This window comes from Scyliorhinus torazame, chromosome 18, assembly GCF_047496885.1.
Source record: "Scyliorhinus torazame isolate Kashiwa2021f chromosome 18, sScyTor2.1, whole genome shotgun sequence".
Classification (NCBI taxonomy): Eukaryota; Metazoa; Chordata; class Chondrichthyes; order Carcharhiniformes; family Scyliorhinidae; genus Scyliorhinus; species Scyliorhinus torazame.
In genome coordinates, this window is record NC_092724.1 from 40,959,440 (window position 1) to 40,976,039 (window position 16,600).

The 16,600-nt window shown below is 47.9% G+C and overlaps 1 protein-coding gene across 2 annotated transcripts in view; it reads right to left on the minus strand.

The window, feature by feature from the left end:
• The window catches only part of timm44 (translocase of inner mitochondrial membrane 44 homolog (yeast)), a 133,823-nt gene that overhangs the window by 13,066 nt on the left and 104,157 nt on the right, over positions 1–16,600 (minus strand). For both annotated transcript variants that reach the window (XM_072482643.1, XM_072482644.1), the window contains exon 12: positions 6,114–6,224. In XM_072482643.1, the coding sequence (XP_072338744.1) occupies positions 6,114–6,224 (111 nt within the window). The remainder of the gene's footprint in view (positions 1–6,113; positions 6,225–16,600) is intronic.

The window sequence follows — 16,600 nt, forward strand, 5'->3', positions numbered from 1 at the left end:
GGGGGGGGGGGGGGGGGCAAGTGCCCCCCCTCCCCCCCCCCCCCCCCCCCCCCCCGTCGATCAGCCATGACCTTTCCTAGGCCAGCCCTTAGCCCATGCCCCGCACCTCCCCAGATCCACCCCTCGGCAGCAACCGCCATCTAGTCTCAATCTCCAGCCTCCTGGAAGTCCCCTAATCGTCAGCAGTACCCATTCCCCCTCCCTACCCCCTACCTCGTCACTTTTCAGCTCACCCCCCACTTCGCTTCCGTGAGCCAGCTAGCCTAGCAGCTCCACCCTTGATGCCTAAAAGTCTACTGGCTGCTGGATCTTTACACCCCAGCTCTTAACAAGTTTTCAAAACGATAGCACCAAGCGCAAAAAGCAAACACACCATCCACTTAAGGTCCAAGCTCAACGGCCCACCCCTCCCCCTTTACAACATCTTATCAATCCCATCACCTTCAAACAGAGCCCCAAACAATGGAAGTGTAAACAAACAGGATAAATGGAGAGACAGAAAAAATTATGCATGTAAAAACTCAAACAGATGTATTTCCCTCCTAGACCATCTTAATTTGAAAACCTTTCTTCACCCCCCTCCATTTTTTTCCCCCCTCTTTTTTTTCTTTTTTACAAACACAAACAAAAAGGAAGAAACTGTACCTTAGAACATACACTGAAAGGTCAATGCTAGATAACTCAAAAAAAACCTTCTCTTCCCGGTCACCGCAACTCAAGTTACAGTGCACCACAAAACCTTTTGATTTAAATCGCTACCGACCAGTTTTCTCTTTTTATTAAGTCCTTATGGGTCCCCCAGGTTGTTGTCTTTCATAAAGCCCACCACTTCTTCAGGCGAGCCATAATATAGTTCCCGTTCCTCGTGGGTTACCCAAATACGGGCCGGGAACAGCAGTCCAAATTTTATTCCCTTCGCATACAACGCCGCTTCAACTTTATTAAAACTCGCCCTCCTCTTAGCAAGTTCTGCTCCCAAGTCTTGGTAGACCTGGATCTCAGCTTCTTCCCATACGAACCGTTTTGTCTCCCTAGCCCATCTCATGATGCGTTCCTTGTCCAGGAATCGGTGTAGCCTCACCACCAACGCCCTCGGGGGCTCATGACCCTGGGGCTTGCGCATAAGTGCCCCGTGAGCCCGGTCCACCTCCAACGGCCTGTCGAACGCCTCTGCCCCAATCATTTTCTTGAACATCTTCACAACATACGCACCGGCATCCGATCCTTCCTTTCCCTCTGGGAGATCGACGATCCGAACGTTCTGCCTGCGGGAACGATTCTCCAGGTCTTCCACCTTTTCCAGCAGTCGCTTTTGCCGATCCTGTAAAATGGCAATTTGCAGTGCCATCCCAGTGGACTGCTCCTCTTGTTCCGTCGCCTGCTCCTGTAGCTTTTGGATCAACTGTCCTTGGGCCTTCACTGTCACCTCCATTCGGTCGACAGCCTCTTTAATCGAGGCTACCACCTTGGTGAGGTCCTCCGCACACTCCTTATGGTGCCAGGCGAACTTCTCATCCAGGTATGTAACCAACTGATCCATCGACCATTGAGCCGACAGGGCCGGATCTCACTTCCCTGCCATTGCAGTCACCAAGCTCAGATCCTCACTGCCAACCAACTTTTGATTCCTTCTTTTGCGATTATTTTTCGAGCGTAGTTCCATAGGTCGCCTTCTCCTCCTCTCACTTTTATCCACTTACGTTAGAAAACATTTCTGCGAAAATCCAGCTTAAAAGCCGTCAAAAAACCACCAAGAGCAGGAGTTGCTAAATGTGCGACTGTTCACAGCATAGTCGCCACCGGAAGTCATCAAATGCTTTTTCAGCGTCAAGTGATACTATCACCTCATGCTCGGGTGCAGGGGAGGGGGAAGGAATAATGCTTAAAGTGGGTCGGTGTGATCCGCATTCTGTCGGATCTTTGGCTCTCTTAAGGAGCAAAGAAATAAAGGCTCGAGTAAGGGTCGGAGGCAATAAACTCTGAGATAGGGAGTCATTAAACATGTCCAATAACAAGGGTACGAGCTGTTCAGAGAACATCTTGTAAAACTCAATTGGAAAGCCACCCCGACCGGGGGCCAAGCCAGATTGCATCAGCCTAATGCAGTTTAAAATCCCGGCAGGGCATAACGGGGTGTTCAACTCAGCTCTTGTCCACCTCAACAGTGGAGATGGGTAGAGTGTCTAGAAAGTCAGATATAATCGATTTATCTGTAGGGGGCTCTGACTTCTACAGGTCGCAGTAACAGGATTTAAAAGCCGTAATTAACCTGGAGAGGGGCGGGAAGAGAAGTTGCCGCCTGGATTGATTATCTAAGGAGTCTCATGGGAGGCCGCTTGACGTTTGAGTTGGTGAGCCAGGAACGACAGGCCTTCTCCATGTACTCATGAAAAATACCCCTGGAGCGCTGTAACTGACGTACAGCCTTGTTAGTAGACAGTAGCTCGAACTGGGTCTGTAATTCTTTTTTGCTTACCAACAGCTCTGGAGTAGGATTCAAGCGAGTATTGGTGGACTACTTCTAGAATGGAATCCACCAGCCTCTGCTGATCTAACTTTGTTGTCCTCAGCATATAAGCTCTATAAGAAATCACCCCCCCCCCCTAAGGACGGCCTTAAGAGTCTCCCACAAAGTGGAGGGGGAAGTTGAGTTAGACTTGTTTCATTCAATATAATCATCCATGGAGGTGGACAAACACTTGCAAAACTTTTTATCCGCCAGCAAAGTGGTACCTAATTTCCAGGGTGGGGCCGGACTCCAGCAACGGATTAACAAAATGTGGGGCGTGGTCAGAATCAACAATTGCTGAGTACTTAGCCACCACTACCGATGGGAGAGCCCTCGCTAAAATGAAAAAAATCAATGCTAGAATAATGGTGGACATGTGAAATAAAGGAAATAACCCGGTGCACAAAGCACCAGGGATCTAACTCCTTCCCCCTCTCCCCACCCCCCCATCTCAAATCTGTGCCATAAAAGACAATAAATCCTTGGCCTTCCCAATGGGACAAGAGAGTTAGGTTTGGAACGATCCAATTTAGGGTCCAAAATACAGTTCAAGTCTCCTCCTAGAATAAGCTGATGTGAGGGAGGGAAGCTAACAGAGTTTATAAAATTAGCGTCATCCCAATTAGGGGCACAAACGTTGACCATGACTACTGGGGTGTTCGACAGGGAGCCACAACAGTAACATATCGACCATTGGTGTCAGCGCTAATCTAAGAGGAGGAGAATTGAACTCTCTTATTAATGCTGGTTTAGCACACTGGGCTAAATCGCTGGCTTTTAAAGCAGACCAAGCAGGCCAGCAGCACGGTTCAATTCCCGTACCAGCCTCCCCGAACAGGCGCCGGAATGTGGCACTAGGGGCTTTTCACAGTAACTTCATTGAAGCCTACTTGTGACAATAAGCCAGATGACTCGACAAAGGAAAATCCACACACCAACAGCAAACTAACACTTAAACCCTCCCACCCCATCCCAAAAACGCCATAACGAAACAATAACTTATCTTAAAGCCTACAATTAACAAAATAAAACTAAACACAAGCTCTAAGCTCATTTTTAAAATGAATTATAACAAGTTGCAGAAAACCCTCTAAAACCACTCCTGTTAACTAACGGCTTCGCCGGGCTGCATGGTGATGCAGTGGTTAGCATTGCAGCCTCACGCCGCTGAGGACCCGGGTTTGATCCCGGCCCTGGGTCACTGTCCATGTGGAGTTCGCACATTCTTCCTGTGTTTGTGTGGGTCTCACCCTCACAACCCAAAGATGTGCAGGGTAAGTGGATTGGCCACGTTAAATTGTCCCTTAATTGCAAAAGAAGAATTTGGGTATTCTGTAACACTAACTGTTTCTCCCCTGTCTGTGTGGGTTTCACCCCAGCAACCCAAAGATGTGCAGGTTAGGTGGATTGGCCACGCTAAATTGCCCTTTAATTGGAAAAAAAATAATTGGGTACTCTAAATATATAGAAAAAAAACCTAAATGTTCGCAGGAAGACTCCCAACTGGAAAATAAAACCTCATTTAACTTACGACGTCACACTAGCGCCTAAATGTCATGCCAAACGACGATAATGAAAAGAGAAAGAGAACAATGATTTTTTTTTAAAAAAAAATTTAGAGTACCCAATTTCTTTACCAATTGAGGGGCAATTTGGCACCGCCAATTCACTTACCCTGCACATCTTTGGGTTGTAGGGGTGAGACCCACGCAGACATGGGGAGAATGTGCAAACTCCACACGGACAGTAACCCAGAACCTGGATTGAACCTGGGACCTCGGCGCCGTGAGGCAGCAGTGCTACCGTGCTGCTCTAGCGAACAATAGATTGATGTAAAAAAAAATAACAAAGAATTCTCAAATCTAACCAAAGGCATTAAGAGCCCACCCAAACAACGAACATGAAGAGACAAAGTGCCCGTCCACAGAGCCATAAAACAGATCAATCAGCGCACAACTTGTGTCTTTGAACAAAGGAGTCAAACTCTCCCACAAAAAAGTGGTCTTCTCCCCCAGACGAGCTGGAATAGGCCATCACAAACTTGACTCCGTTCTTGTAGAGGATGGATTTCGCTCCATTAAAAGCAGCTCTTTTCTTTGCTAGATCTGCACTCATTCCTTGGTGGTAGTTTAATGGAGAGGCCTTCCCACTTGAGATCATGATGTTCCCATGCCCGAAGAACTTGTTCTTTTGGGGCAGCACGGACAGGTAATGGTTAGCACTGCTACGTCATGGTGCCAAGGACCCGGTTCGATCCCAGCCCCGGGCCACTGTCCCTGTGGAGTTTGCACATTCTCCGTGTGTCTGCGTGGGTCTCATCCCCACAACTCAAAGATGTGCAGGGTACGTGGATTGGCCACGCTAAATTGCCCCTTAATTGGAATAAAAAATTGGGTAGGCTAAATTTTTTAAAAAATAACCTGTCCTTTTTCTTCAGAACTATGGAATCTTACGATCACCGCATGAGACTGATCTCCGGAAGAGGCTTAGGCCGCAGAGAGCGATGGGCCCGGTCTAATTCTTTTGGGGGGGGGGGGGGGGGGGGGGTGTAAATACACCGTTATCCACCACCTCGTGCAAAATGCTCGAGAAATATTCGGTAGAATTGTGGCCCACAGTCCCCTCTGGTAACCCCACAATATAAATGTTCTGCCTCCTGGATCTGGTCTCCAGGTCATTCAGTTTGTTTTTAAAGATTTGTTGACTTCAAACACCAAAGCAAGATAGGACTCCAGAGAGGTGATCCACCATGCTCTTAATAGTAGCGCCATGAGCTTCGACAGTCTTAATTGTCGATGGATTTGGGCTCAAATGTTTCTCGATTCTGTCTCCCTTGGGCATCTCAAAGGAGGGAGAACTCTACCCTGCTAAATTTCAATTTTTTCTGAAGAGTAAAAGATCTGTGGTGCCATATAAAAGGCAAAAAGGTCAGCTTTCGAGCGGGAGCCACCTTGTGCGCGTCTTCCCCTCACATCGTGCCACTGGAAGTCTGAGGTTTTATCTGGATCAGAGTTTCACCCAGAGTTTCGGTCACATGGCCATTCTTAATGTCTATGAGTCAACATAGTGAATGTCAACAAGCCAATTCAGCCAAAGTGAAGGGTAAGGGAAGAGGAGAGAATCACTCATACTATTCTCACATCAGTGTACAGACTGCAACCTAAACTATCTCAGTGTAAAAAATGGGGATTTTCAAGGACAAAGATGCCCCAAAAACATCGAAAGAATCAACCTCCCTGCTTTTATCCCTCGAATCTTTCTCTCCAGAAACAAGATCAAATGGACTCATGATTTTAGTGTAAATGCCCTTTCCTGACGACACCTTATTCCACAACTCTTATTTCTAACAATTTAATTTTTAATTTGCGCCCCTGGTACTTCAACTTTCACAGTAAACAAACATGGCCACTTCATAAAACCGAGCTGATTTTTACAAGCTGAAATGGAAATTGCCTTCCATCAGCTATGGCAATTCACTCTAATACGCTGGTTATAATGACACTATTCTATAGTGACAATATTTCACAAAGGGTGTAATCATGTTAAGACATCATGTGTGTTACGGTCATCACCTGTGCATTATCAGGGACTGTTAATTACATACCGGGTCGCCCTCCACCACCTCTCCACTGTGGTTCTTGATGACCATGACAAGCTGAGCCTGGAAGGTGATAATTAGAACGGGTCCCTGCTCCATCATTTTCCCCATAGCCAGCTGCAACGGAAAATAAAGTGTCAGTCAGCAACGAGTGCTCCTCCCTTCTGCAGTCCGACAAACCATCAACACATTCCCTTTTATAAAGCTTCACTTGACAGTTCAATTCAATCAGTAGTTTATAGAAGCTGATTGGAATGGGCTCTCCTGATTATGTGGCCTGAATTGCATTTTCATTGCAGTGATACCAGAATAGGGTAAATCAATCAGTGAAGGAAATTAGATTTTTCTTTTGCTATTCCAAACTTTAACACTACCCTGAGTTGAGATGATTATGCACTATTTAAAATGTAATTCCGAGACTTCCGGGTGCAGCGATGACCAGCTGAGTCGCACGTTTCGGCAGCTCCCGGTGAAACGGACTTTTGGGCTCTTGATAGGAGCCCCAACGGCAATTTTGACGGCTAAAAACACTGTGCGGTAAACCAGAAGGGAATCCCCCCTGGATACGGATGAAAAAAGGAGGAGAAAGTGGCCGGATTGCAGTGGATCCTTTAGAACAGCGGCAAGGAAGGCAAGCAAAAACCAAGATGGCGTCGGAAGGTGGCAGTTTAACATGGGGCCCTGAACAACAAGAGTTCTTGAAATGCTGTGTGGAAGAGCTCAAAAAGGAAATGAAGAAAGAGCTGTTGGCCCCGATACTACAGGCGATCGAAGGGCTAAAGGAGGAACAAAAGACCCAGGAGCGGGAGCTTCGGGTCGTGAAGGCAAAGGCAGCCGAGAATGAGGACGACGTACAGGGCCTGGTGGTGAAGACGGAGACGCATGAGGCACATCAGAAACGATGTATGGAAAGGTTGGAGGCACTGGAGAACAACGCAAGGAGGAACAACCTAAGGATTCTTGGTCTTCCTGAAGGTGCGGAGGGAGCGGACGTCGGGGCATATGTGAGCACGATGCTGCACTCGTTAATGGGAGCGGAGGCCCCGGCGGGTCCGTTGGAGGTGGAGGGAGCATACAGAGTGATGGCGCGAGGACCGAGAGCAGGAGAAATTCCCAGAGCCATAGTGGTGAGATTCCTCCGTTTTAAGGATAGAGAAATGGTCCTTAGATGGGCAAAGAAAACTCGGAGCAGTAAATGGGAGAACGCGGTGATCCGCGTTTATCAAGACTGGAGTGCGGAGGTGGCGAGAAGGAGGGCGAGCTTTAATCGGGCCAAGGCGGTGCTTCATAAAAAGAAGATAAAATTTGGAATGCTGCAACCGGCAAGACTGTGGGTCACATATCGAGGGAGGCACCACTACTTTGAGACGGCGGATGAAGCGTGGACTTTTATTGTGGAAGAAAAACTGGAATGAGCGGGTTATTAAAAAGAACGTTTGAACAAAGTGGTGGGGCGAATGTGGGGGGCGAAGAGGGGGGGGAAAGAGGAGTTTTATGTACTAATCCTGCGATGTGGTAACTTTTCTCTCTTCCACAGGTGGTGATGGGGGAGGGGAGGTGGAGGAGATGGGGCGTTGGCCATTGGGGGCGGGGCCAAGGGAGAAGCGCGGGCTTGGTTCCCGCGCTATGATAACCATGGCGGGAATAGAGAAGCAGGAAGGAGGGGGCGCCGCACGGTGCGAGCCGAGGTCACAGGGGGAAGCCGAGGTCGGCCAGAGTTTGCTGACTTCTGGGAGCAACATGGGGGGGGGTAATTACGCTAGCGGGGGGAGGGGGTAATTACTGGGTTGCTGCTGCTGGGAAGAGGGGGGAGCTGGTATGGGAGGGGATGGGCGGGGGGGGCACCGCCTGGGGGAGATACAGCTGCGTGGGAACCGGGTGAGGAGCTGGAAAAAGGGGATGGGGGGGGGGGGGTAGGAAGCCCCCCAACCCGGCTGATCACGTGGAACGTGAGAGGGCTGAACGGGCCGTTAAAGAGGGCACGGGTACTCGCACACCTTAAGAAACTTAAGGCAGATGTGGTTATGTTAGAGGAAACGCACCTGAAACTGATAGACCAGGTTAGGCTACGCAAAGGATGGGTGGGGCAGGTGTTCCATTCGGGGCTCGATGCGAAAAACAGGGGGGTGGCTATATTAGTGGGGAAGCGGGTAATGTTCGAGGCAAAGACTATAGTGGTGGATAACGGGGGCAGATACGTGATGGTGAGTGGCAAACTACAGGGGGAGACGGTGGTTTTGGTAAACGTATATGCCCCGAACTGGGATGATGCCAATTTTATGAGGCGGATGCTAGGACGCATTCCGGACCTAGAGATGGGAAAGCTGATAATGGGGGGAGATTTTAATACGGTGTTGGAACCAGGGCTGGATAGGTCGAAGTCCAGGACTGGAAGGAGGCCGGCAGCAGCCAAGGTACTTAAAGATTTTATGGAGCAGATGGGAGGTGTAGACCCGTGGAGATTTAGCAGACCTAGGAGTAAGGAGTTCTCGTTTTTCTCCTATGTCCATAAAGTCTACTCGCGAATAGACTTTTTTGTGCTGGGAAGGACGTTGATCCCGAAGGTGAGGGGAACGGAGTATACGGCTATAGCCATTTCGGATCACGCTCCACACTGGGTAGACTTGGAGATAGGGGAGGAAACAGGAGGGCGCCCACCCTGGAGAATGGACATGGGACTAATGGCAGATGAGGGGGTGTGTCTAAGGGTGAGGGGGTGCATTGAAAAGTACTTGGAACTCAATGATAATGGGGAGGTCCAGGTGGGAGTGGTCTGGGAGGCGTTGAAGGCGGTGGGTTAGAGGGGAGCTGATATCAATAAGGGCACATAAAGGGAAGCAGGAGAGTAAGGAACGGGAGCGGTTGCTGCAAGAACTTTTGAGGGTGGACAGACAATATGCGGAAGCACCGGAGGAGGGACTGTACAGGGAAAGGCAAAGGCTACATGTAGAATTTGACTTGCTGACTACGGGCACTGCAGAGGCACAGTGGAGGAAGGCACAGGGTGTACAGTACGAATATGGGGAGAAGGCGAGCAGGTTGCTGGCACACCAATTGAGGAAAAGGGGAGAAGCGAGGGAAATAGGGGGAGTGAGGGATGAGGAAGAAGTGGTGAAAGGAATTAGGAGCATGCAGTCGGGAAAGGCCCCGGGACCGGATGGATTCCCAGTCGAATTCTATAGAAAATATGTGGACTTGCTCGCCCCGGTATTGACGAGGACCTTTAATGAGGCAAAGGAAAGGGGACAACTGCCCCCGACTATGTCTGAAGCAACGATATCGCTTCTCTTAAAGAAGGAAAAGGACCCGCTACAATGCGGGTCCTATAGACCTATTTCCCTCCTAAATGTAGATGCCAAGATCCTGGCCAAGGTAATGGCAATGAGAATAGAGGAATGTGTCCCGGGGGTGGTCCACGAGGACCAAACTGGGTTTGTGAAGGGGAGACAGCTGAACACGAATATACGGAGGCTGTTAGGGGTAATGATGATGGCCCCACCAGATGGGGAAACGGAGATAGTAGTGGCGATGGATGCCGAGAAAGCATTTGATAGAGTGGAGTGGGATTATTTGTGGGAGGTGTTGAGGAGATTTGGTTTTGGAGAGGGGTATGTTAGATGGGTGCAGCTGTTGTATAGGGCCCCGATGGCGAGCGTGGTCACGAATGGACGGGGATCTGCATATTTTCGGCTCCATAGAGGGACAAGGCAGGGATGCCCTCTGTCCCCATTATTGTTTGCACTGGCGATTGAGCCCCTGGCGATAGCGTTGAGGGGTTCCAAGAAGTGGAGGGGAGTACTTAGAGGAGAAGAGCACCGGGTATCTTTGTATGCGGACGATTTGCTACTATACGTGGCAGACCCGGCGGAGGGGATGCCAGAAATAATGCGGATACTTGGGGAGTTTGGGGATTTTTCAGGGTATAAATTGAACATGGGGAAAAGTGAGTTGTTTGTTGTGCATCCAGGGGAGCAGAGTAGAGAAATAGAGGACCTACCGTTGAGGAAGGTAACAAGGGACTTTCGTTACCTGGGGATCCAGATAGCCAAGAATTGGGGCACATTGCATAGGTTAAATTTAACGCGGTTGGTGGAACAAATGGAGGAGGATTTCAAGAGATGGGATATGGTATCCCTGTCACTGGCAGAGAGGGTGCAGGCGGTTAAGATGGTGGTCCTCCCGAGATTCCTCTTTGTGTTTCAGTGCCTCCCGGTGGTGATCACGAAGGCTTTTTTTTAAAAAGGATTGAAAAGAGCATCATGGGTTTTGTGGGCCGGGAAGACCCCGAGAGTGAGGAAGGGATTCTTAAAGCGTAGCAGGGATAGGGGGGGGCTGGCACTACCGAGCCTAAGTGAGTACTATTGGGCCGCTAATATTTCAATGGTGAGTAAGTGGATGGGAGAGGAGGAGGGAGCGGCGCGGAAGAGATTAGAGAGGGCGTCCTGTAGGGGGACGAGCCTACAGGCTATGGTGACAGCCCCATTGCCGTTCTCACCGAGGAACTACACCAGAAGCCCGGTGGTGGCGGCTACACTGAAGATTTGGGGACAGTGGAGACGGCATAGGGGAAAGACTGGAGCCTTGGGGGGGGTCCCCGATAAGAAACAACCATAGGTTTGCCCCGGGGGGAATGGATGGGGGATATGGAATGTGGCAAAGAGCAGGAATAACGCAACTGAAAGATCTGTTTGTGGATGGGAAGTTCGCGAGTCTGGGAGCGCTGACCGAGAAATATGGGTTGCTCCAAGGGAATGCATTCAGGTATATGCAACTGAGGGCTTTTGCGAGGCAACAGGTGAGGGAATTCCCGCAGCTCCCGACACAAGAGATGCAGGACAGAGTGATCTCAAAGACATGGGTGGGGGATGGTAAGGTGTCAGATATATATAGGGAAATGAGGGACGAAGGGGAGACTATGGTAGATGAACTAAAAGGGAAATGGGAAGAAAAGCTGGGGGAGGAGATCGAGGAGGGGCTGTGGGCAGATGCCCTAAGCAGGGTAAACTCGTCGTCCTCGTGTGCCAGGCTAAGCCTGATTCAGTTTAAGGTATTACACAGGGCGCATATGACTGGAGCACGGCTCAGTAAATTTTTTGGGGTGGAGGATAGGTGTGCGAGGTGCTTGAGAAGCCCAGCGAATCATACCCATATGTTTTGGTCATGCCCGGCACTACAGGGGTTTTGGATGGGGGTGACAAAGGTGCTTTCAAAAGTAGTGGGGGTCCAGGTAGAACCAAGCTGGGGGTTGGCTATATTTGGGGTTGCACAAGAGCCGGGAGTGCAGGAGGCGAGAGAGGCCGATGTTTTGGCCTTTGCGTCCCTAGTAGCCCGGCGCAGGATATTGTTAATGTGGAAAGAAGCCAAGCCCCCGGGGGTGGAGACCTGGATAAATGACATGGCAGGGTTTATAAAGCTAGAGCGGATTAAGTTCGTTCTAAGGGGGTCGGCTCAAGGGTTCACCAGGCGGTGGCAACCGTTCGTCGAATACCTCGCAGAAAGATAGATGGAATGGAAAAAAGAAGGGAGCAGCAGCAGCCCAGGATCGGGGGGGGGGGAAGGAGGAACCAGAAGGACTCTCAGGGTTGTTAATATATACTGTATAATATGTATAGGTGGTTGCGACAGATAATTATATATTGGACTGTTAAATTATATTTTTGGAGAGTGTTACTTATGATAAGGCAGTTGCCAATTAGGGTTAGTTTTCATTTTTGTTATTTATTATTTATTCATTTTTTGTTTATAAAACAAGTCATTGTTATTTGTGTTGTTATAATATTGTGTAAAGGATGCACAATGTACTGTGTTGGTTGACCAAAAATTTTCAATAAAATATTTATTAAAAAAAAATAAAATGTAATTCCTGTTTTGGTTTTCTGACTTCCCATTGTCTCAACTGGTTAAAGCAATGAGGAACAAAATGTGTGGGATTGCAATAGTTATAGGGGATTTAACTGCAAGGGGAATAGATGGCCATTTCTGTGGCAGCAAATGAGACTCCAGGATGGTATGTTGCCTCCCTGGTGCTGAGGTCAAGATGTCACAGAGCAACTTCAGGACATTCTGAAGGGAGAGGGTGAACAGCCAATGATCGTGGTATACTTTGGTGCAAACAACAAAGGTAAAAGGGATGAGGTCCTAAAAGCGAGAGAGTTAGGAAGCAAATTGAAAAGTAAGACATCAAAAGTAACAATCTCAGGATTACTACCAAGGCCACGTGTGAGTAAGAGCTGAAAAAGCAGGATATATCAGATGACTACGTGGCTGAAGGTGTGGTGCGAAGGGGAAGGTTTCAGGTTCTTAGGCCAGTGGGACCGGTTCTTTGGGCAGTACGGTAGCACAAGTGGATAGCATTGTGGCTTCACAGCGCCAGGGTCCCAGGTTCGATTCCCTGCTGGGTCAATGTCTGTGCAGAGTCTGCACGTTCTCCCAGTGTGTGCGTGGGTTTCCTCCGGGTGCTCCGGTTTCCTCCCACAGTCCAAAGACTTGCAGGCTAGGTGGATTGACCATGATAAAATGCCCTTAGTGACCAAAAAGGTTAGGAGGGGTTATTGGGTTACGGGTATAGGTTGGAAGTGAGGGCTAAGTGGGTCGGTGCAGACTCGATGGGCCTAATGGCCTCCTTCTGCACTGTATGTTCTATGTTGTTCTGGGGGAAATGGCGCAAGTACAAACTGGACAGGTTGCATATGGGCAGGACCGGGACTGATGTCCTAGGGGCAGCATTTGCGAGAGTGGTTGGGGAGGGTTTAAACAAAAATGGGAACCTATTTTAGAGGAGGGGGAAACAAGGATAAAAACAAAAGACAGAAAGGGGAATAAAAAAAAGTGATAGGCAGAGAAATCAAGGGCCCGAATCAAATAGGGCCACAGTGCAAAATATTGGGAACGGGATAAGAAATGTCAAAAAGACAAGCCTTATGGCTTTGTGCCAAATGCGTGGAGCATTTGCAACAAAGTGGATAAATTAATTGTGCAAATAGATGTAAATAGGTATGAAATAGTCGGGATTACGGAAACATGGCTGCAGAGTGACCAGGGACGGAACTGAACAGCCAAGATATTCAGTATTTAAGGACAGGCGAAAAGGAAAAGGATGTGGAGTTTCATTGCTGGTTAAAGAGAAAATTAATACAATAATGAGGAAAGATATTCATTCTGACGATGTGGAATCTGGATGGGCGAGCTGAGAAACATCAAGGGGCAGGAAATGTTAGTGGGGATATATATATAGACCCCCAAACTGTCGTGGTGATGTTCGGGGTGACACTAAACAGGAAATTAGAGATGCATGCAATAAAGGAGCATCTGTAATTATGGGTAACTTTAATCTGCATATAGATGAGCAAATCAAATTAGGAACAATACGATAGAGGAGGAATTCCTGGAGTGTGTATGGGATGGGTTTCTAGACCAATAGGAATTAACTAACTAGAGAACAGGCCATCCTAGATCAGTACTGTGTAATAAGAAAGGAATAATTAACAATCTAGTTGCACGATGTCCCTTGGGAAGAGTGACCATGCTAGAATTCTTCATCAAGATACAGGGAGATGCAGTTGATTTTGAGACGAGGGTCCTGAACCTAAATAAAGGAAACTACGATGGTATGAGACGCGAGCTGGCTTGGTGGATTAGGGACCTTTATTTAAAGGGATGATGGTGGATAGGCAATGGCAAACATTCAAAGAGTGCATGGGCGAACTGCAACAATTGTTCATTTCTGTCTAGTGCAAAGATAAAGCAGGAAAGGTGGCCAAACTATGGCTTATGTGAGAAATCAGAGGCAGCATTAGATCCAAGGAAGAGGGATGCAAATATACAAATTGGCTAGAAAAACAGCAGACCTTGAGGATTGGGAGCTGTTTCAAATTCAGCAATGGAGGACAAAGGTATTGATTAAGAAGGGGGAAATAGAATAAGCTTGCAGGGAATATAAAAACTGACTGTAAAAGCTTAAGGTATAGGAAGAGAAAAAGATTGAAGATAAATGTAGGTCAGAAACAGGAATGGGAATTTATAATAGGGAGCAAAGAAATGGCTTACCAACTAATTCTGCCTTCACAAAGAACACAAATAATGTACTAGAAATATTGGAGAATACAGGAATAATGAGAGGGAGGAACTGAAGTAAATCTGTATTAGTAGGGAAATGGTGTTGGGGAAATTGATGAGATTGAATGCCGATAAATCCCCAAGGCCTGATAATCTACTTCCCAGAGTACTTACTGAAGTGTCCCTAGAACAGCACGGTAGCACAGTGAGTAGCACTGTTGCTTCACAGTGCCAGGGTCCCAGGTTCGATTCCCGGCTTGGGTCACTCCTCTGTGCGGAGTCTGCGGAGTCTGTGGAGTCTGCACCTTCTTCCTGTGTCTGCATGGGTTTCTGCCAGGTGCTCTGGTTTCCTCCCGCAAGTCCCGAAATACGTGCTCTTAGGTGAATTCTGAATTCTCCCTCTGTGTACCCGAACAGGCGTCGGAATGTGGCGACTAGGGGCTTTTCACAGTAACTTCATTGCAGTGTAATGTAAGCCTACTTGTGACAATGAAGATTATTATTATTATAGAAATAATGGATGCATTGGTGGTCATCTTCCAAAGTTCTACAGACTCTGGAACAGGTCCTACAGATTGGAAGATAGCTATTGTTGTCCCATTATTTAAAAAGGGAGGTAGAGAGAAAACAGAATTATAGACCAGTCAGTCTGATGTCGGTAGTGGGGAAAATGCTCCTGTCCATTCTGAAAGATTAAATAGCAGAGCACTTGGAAAACAGTGGCAGGATTGGACAAAGTCAGCATGGATTTATGAAAGGGAAATCATGCTTGACAAATCTACTGGAATTCTTCGAGGGTGTAACTAGTACAGTTAATAAGGGAGGACCAGTGGATATTGTTTATTTAGACTGTCAGAAGGCTTTCAGATAGTGTGTAACATTAAAGCACATGGGATAAAATAAAATAAATAAATAATCTTTGTCACAAGTCGGCTTACATTAACACGGCAATGAAGATATTGTGAAAAGTCCCCAGTCGCAACATTCTGGTGCCTGTTTGGGTACACAAGAGGGAGAATTCAGAATGTCCAAATTACCTAACAGCACGTCTTTCGGGACTTGTGGGAGGAAACCGGAGCACATGGAGGAAGCCCACACAGACACAGGGAGAACGTGCAGACGCCGCACAGACAGTGACCCAAGCCAGGAATTGAACCTGGGACCCTGGAGCTGTGAAGCAACAATGCTAACCACTGTGCTACCGTGCCGCCCATTGGGGGTAGTGTATTGAGATGGATAGAAAACTGGTTGGCAGACAGGAAACGAGTAGGAATAAACGGGTCTTTTTCCAAATGGTAGGCAGTGACTGATGGGGCTCCGCTGAGATCTGCGCTAGGGCCCCAGCTATTCACAATATATATTCATGATGAGGGAACCAAATGTAATATCTCCAAATTTGCAGATGACAAAGCTGAGTGGGAGGGTGAATTGTGAGGAGGATGCAGAGATGCTTCAGTCTGGTTTGGACAAGTTGAGTGAGTGGGCAAATGCATGGCAGATGCAGTGTAGAGTGGATAAATGTGAGGTGATCCATTTTGGTAACAAAAACAAGGAGGCAGATTATCTGAATGGCTATAGATTGAGAGAGGGGAATGTGCAATGAGACCCGGGTATCCTTGTACACGTGGCTGTGAGCAAGCATGCAGGTGCAGCAGGTGGTGAAGAAGGTAAATGGTATGTTGGCCTTCATAGCGAGGGAATTTGAGTACAGGAGCAGGGATGTCTTGCGGCTGTTACACAGGGCCTTGGTGAAACCACACCTGGAATATTCTATGCAGTTTTGGTCTCCTTATCTGAGGAAGGATGTGCTTGCTATGCAGAGAGTGCAGGGAAGGTCTGTCAGGCTGATTCCTTGGATGGCAGGACTGACGTATGAGGAGAGATTGAGTCCATTAAGATTATATTTGCTGGAGTTTAAAAGAATGAGGGGGGAGTATCATAGAAACAGGATTAGATGCAGGAAGAATGTTCCTGATGGCGGGGGAGTCCAGAACCAGGGGATACAGTCTCAGGTAGACCGACACGAGGAGAAATTTCTTCACCCAGAGAGTGGTGAGTCTGTGGGATTCCCTAACACAGAAAGTAGTTGAGCACAAAACATTGAATGTTTTCAAGGAAATAGCTCTTGGGGCTATAGGGATCAAAGGATATGGGGGGGGGAGAAAACAAGTGCAGGTTACTGAGTTGGATGATCAGCCACGGTCATTGTGAATGGCAGAGCAGGCTCGAAGGGCCATATGGCTTACTCCAGCTCCTATTTTCTATGTAGCAGCGAAGTTAAGTGGAGCAGAATGCTCAGATTCAATTCTAAATCTATATTAGGTTAGCTGACTTTAGCTGGGCTCGTAGTAGGGGTACTAGAATTGGACTCTGGATTGGAAAGGGGGGGGGGGTTAGAAATCAGCCCAAATGGCTGCATATCATAATTCAGTGATGCC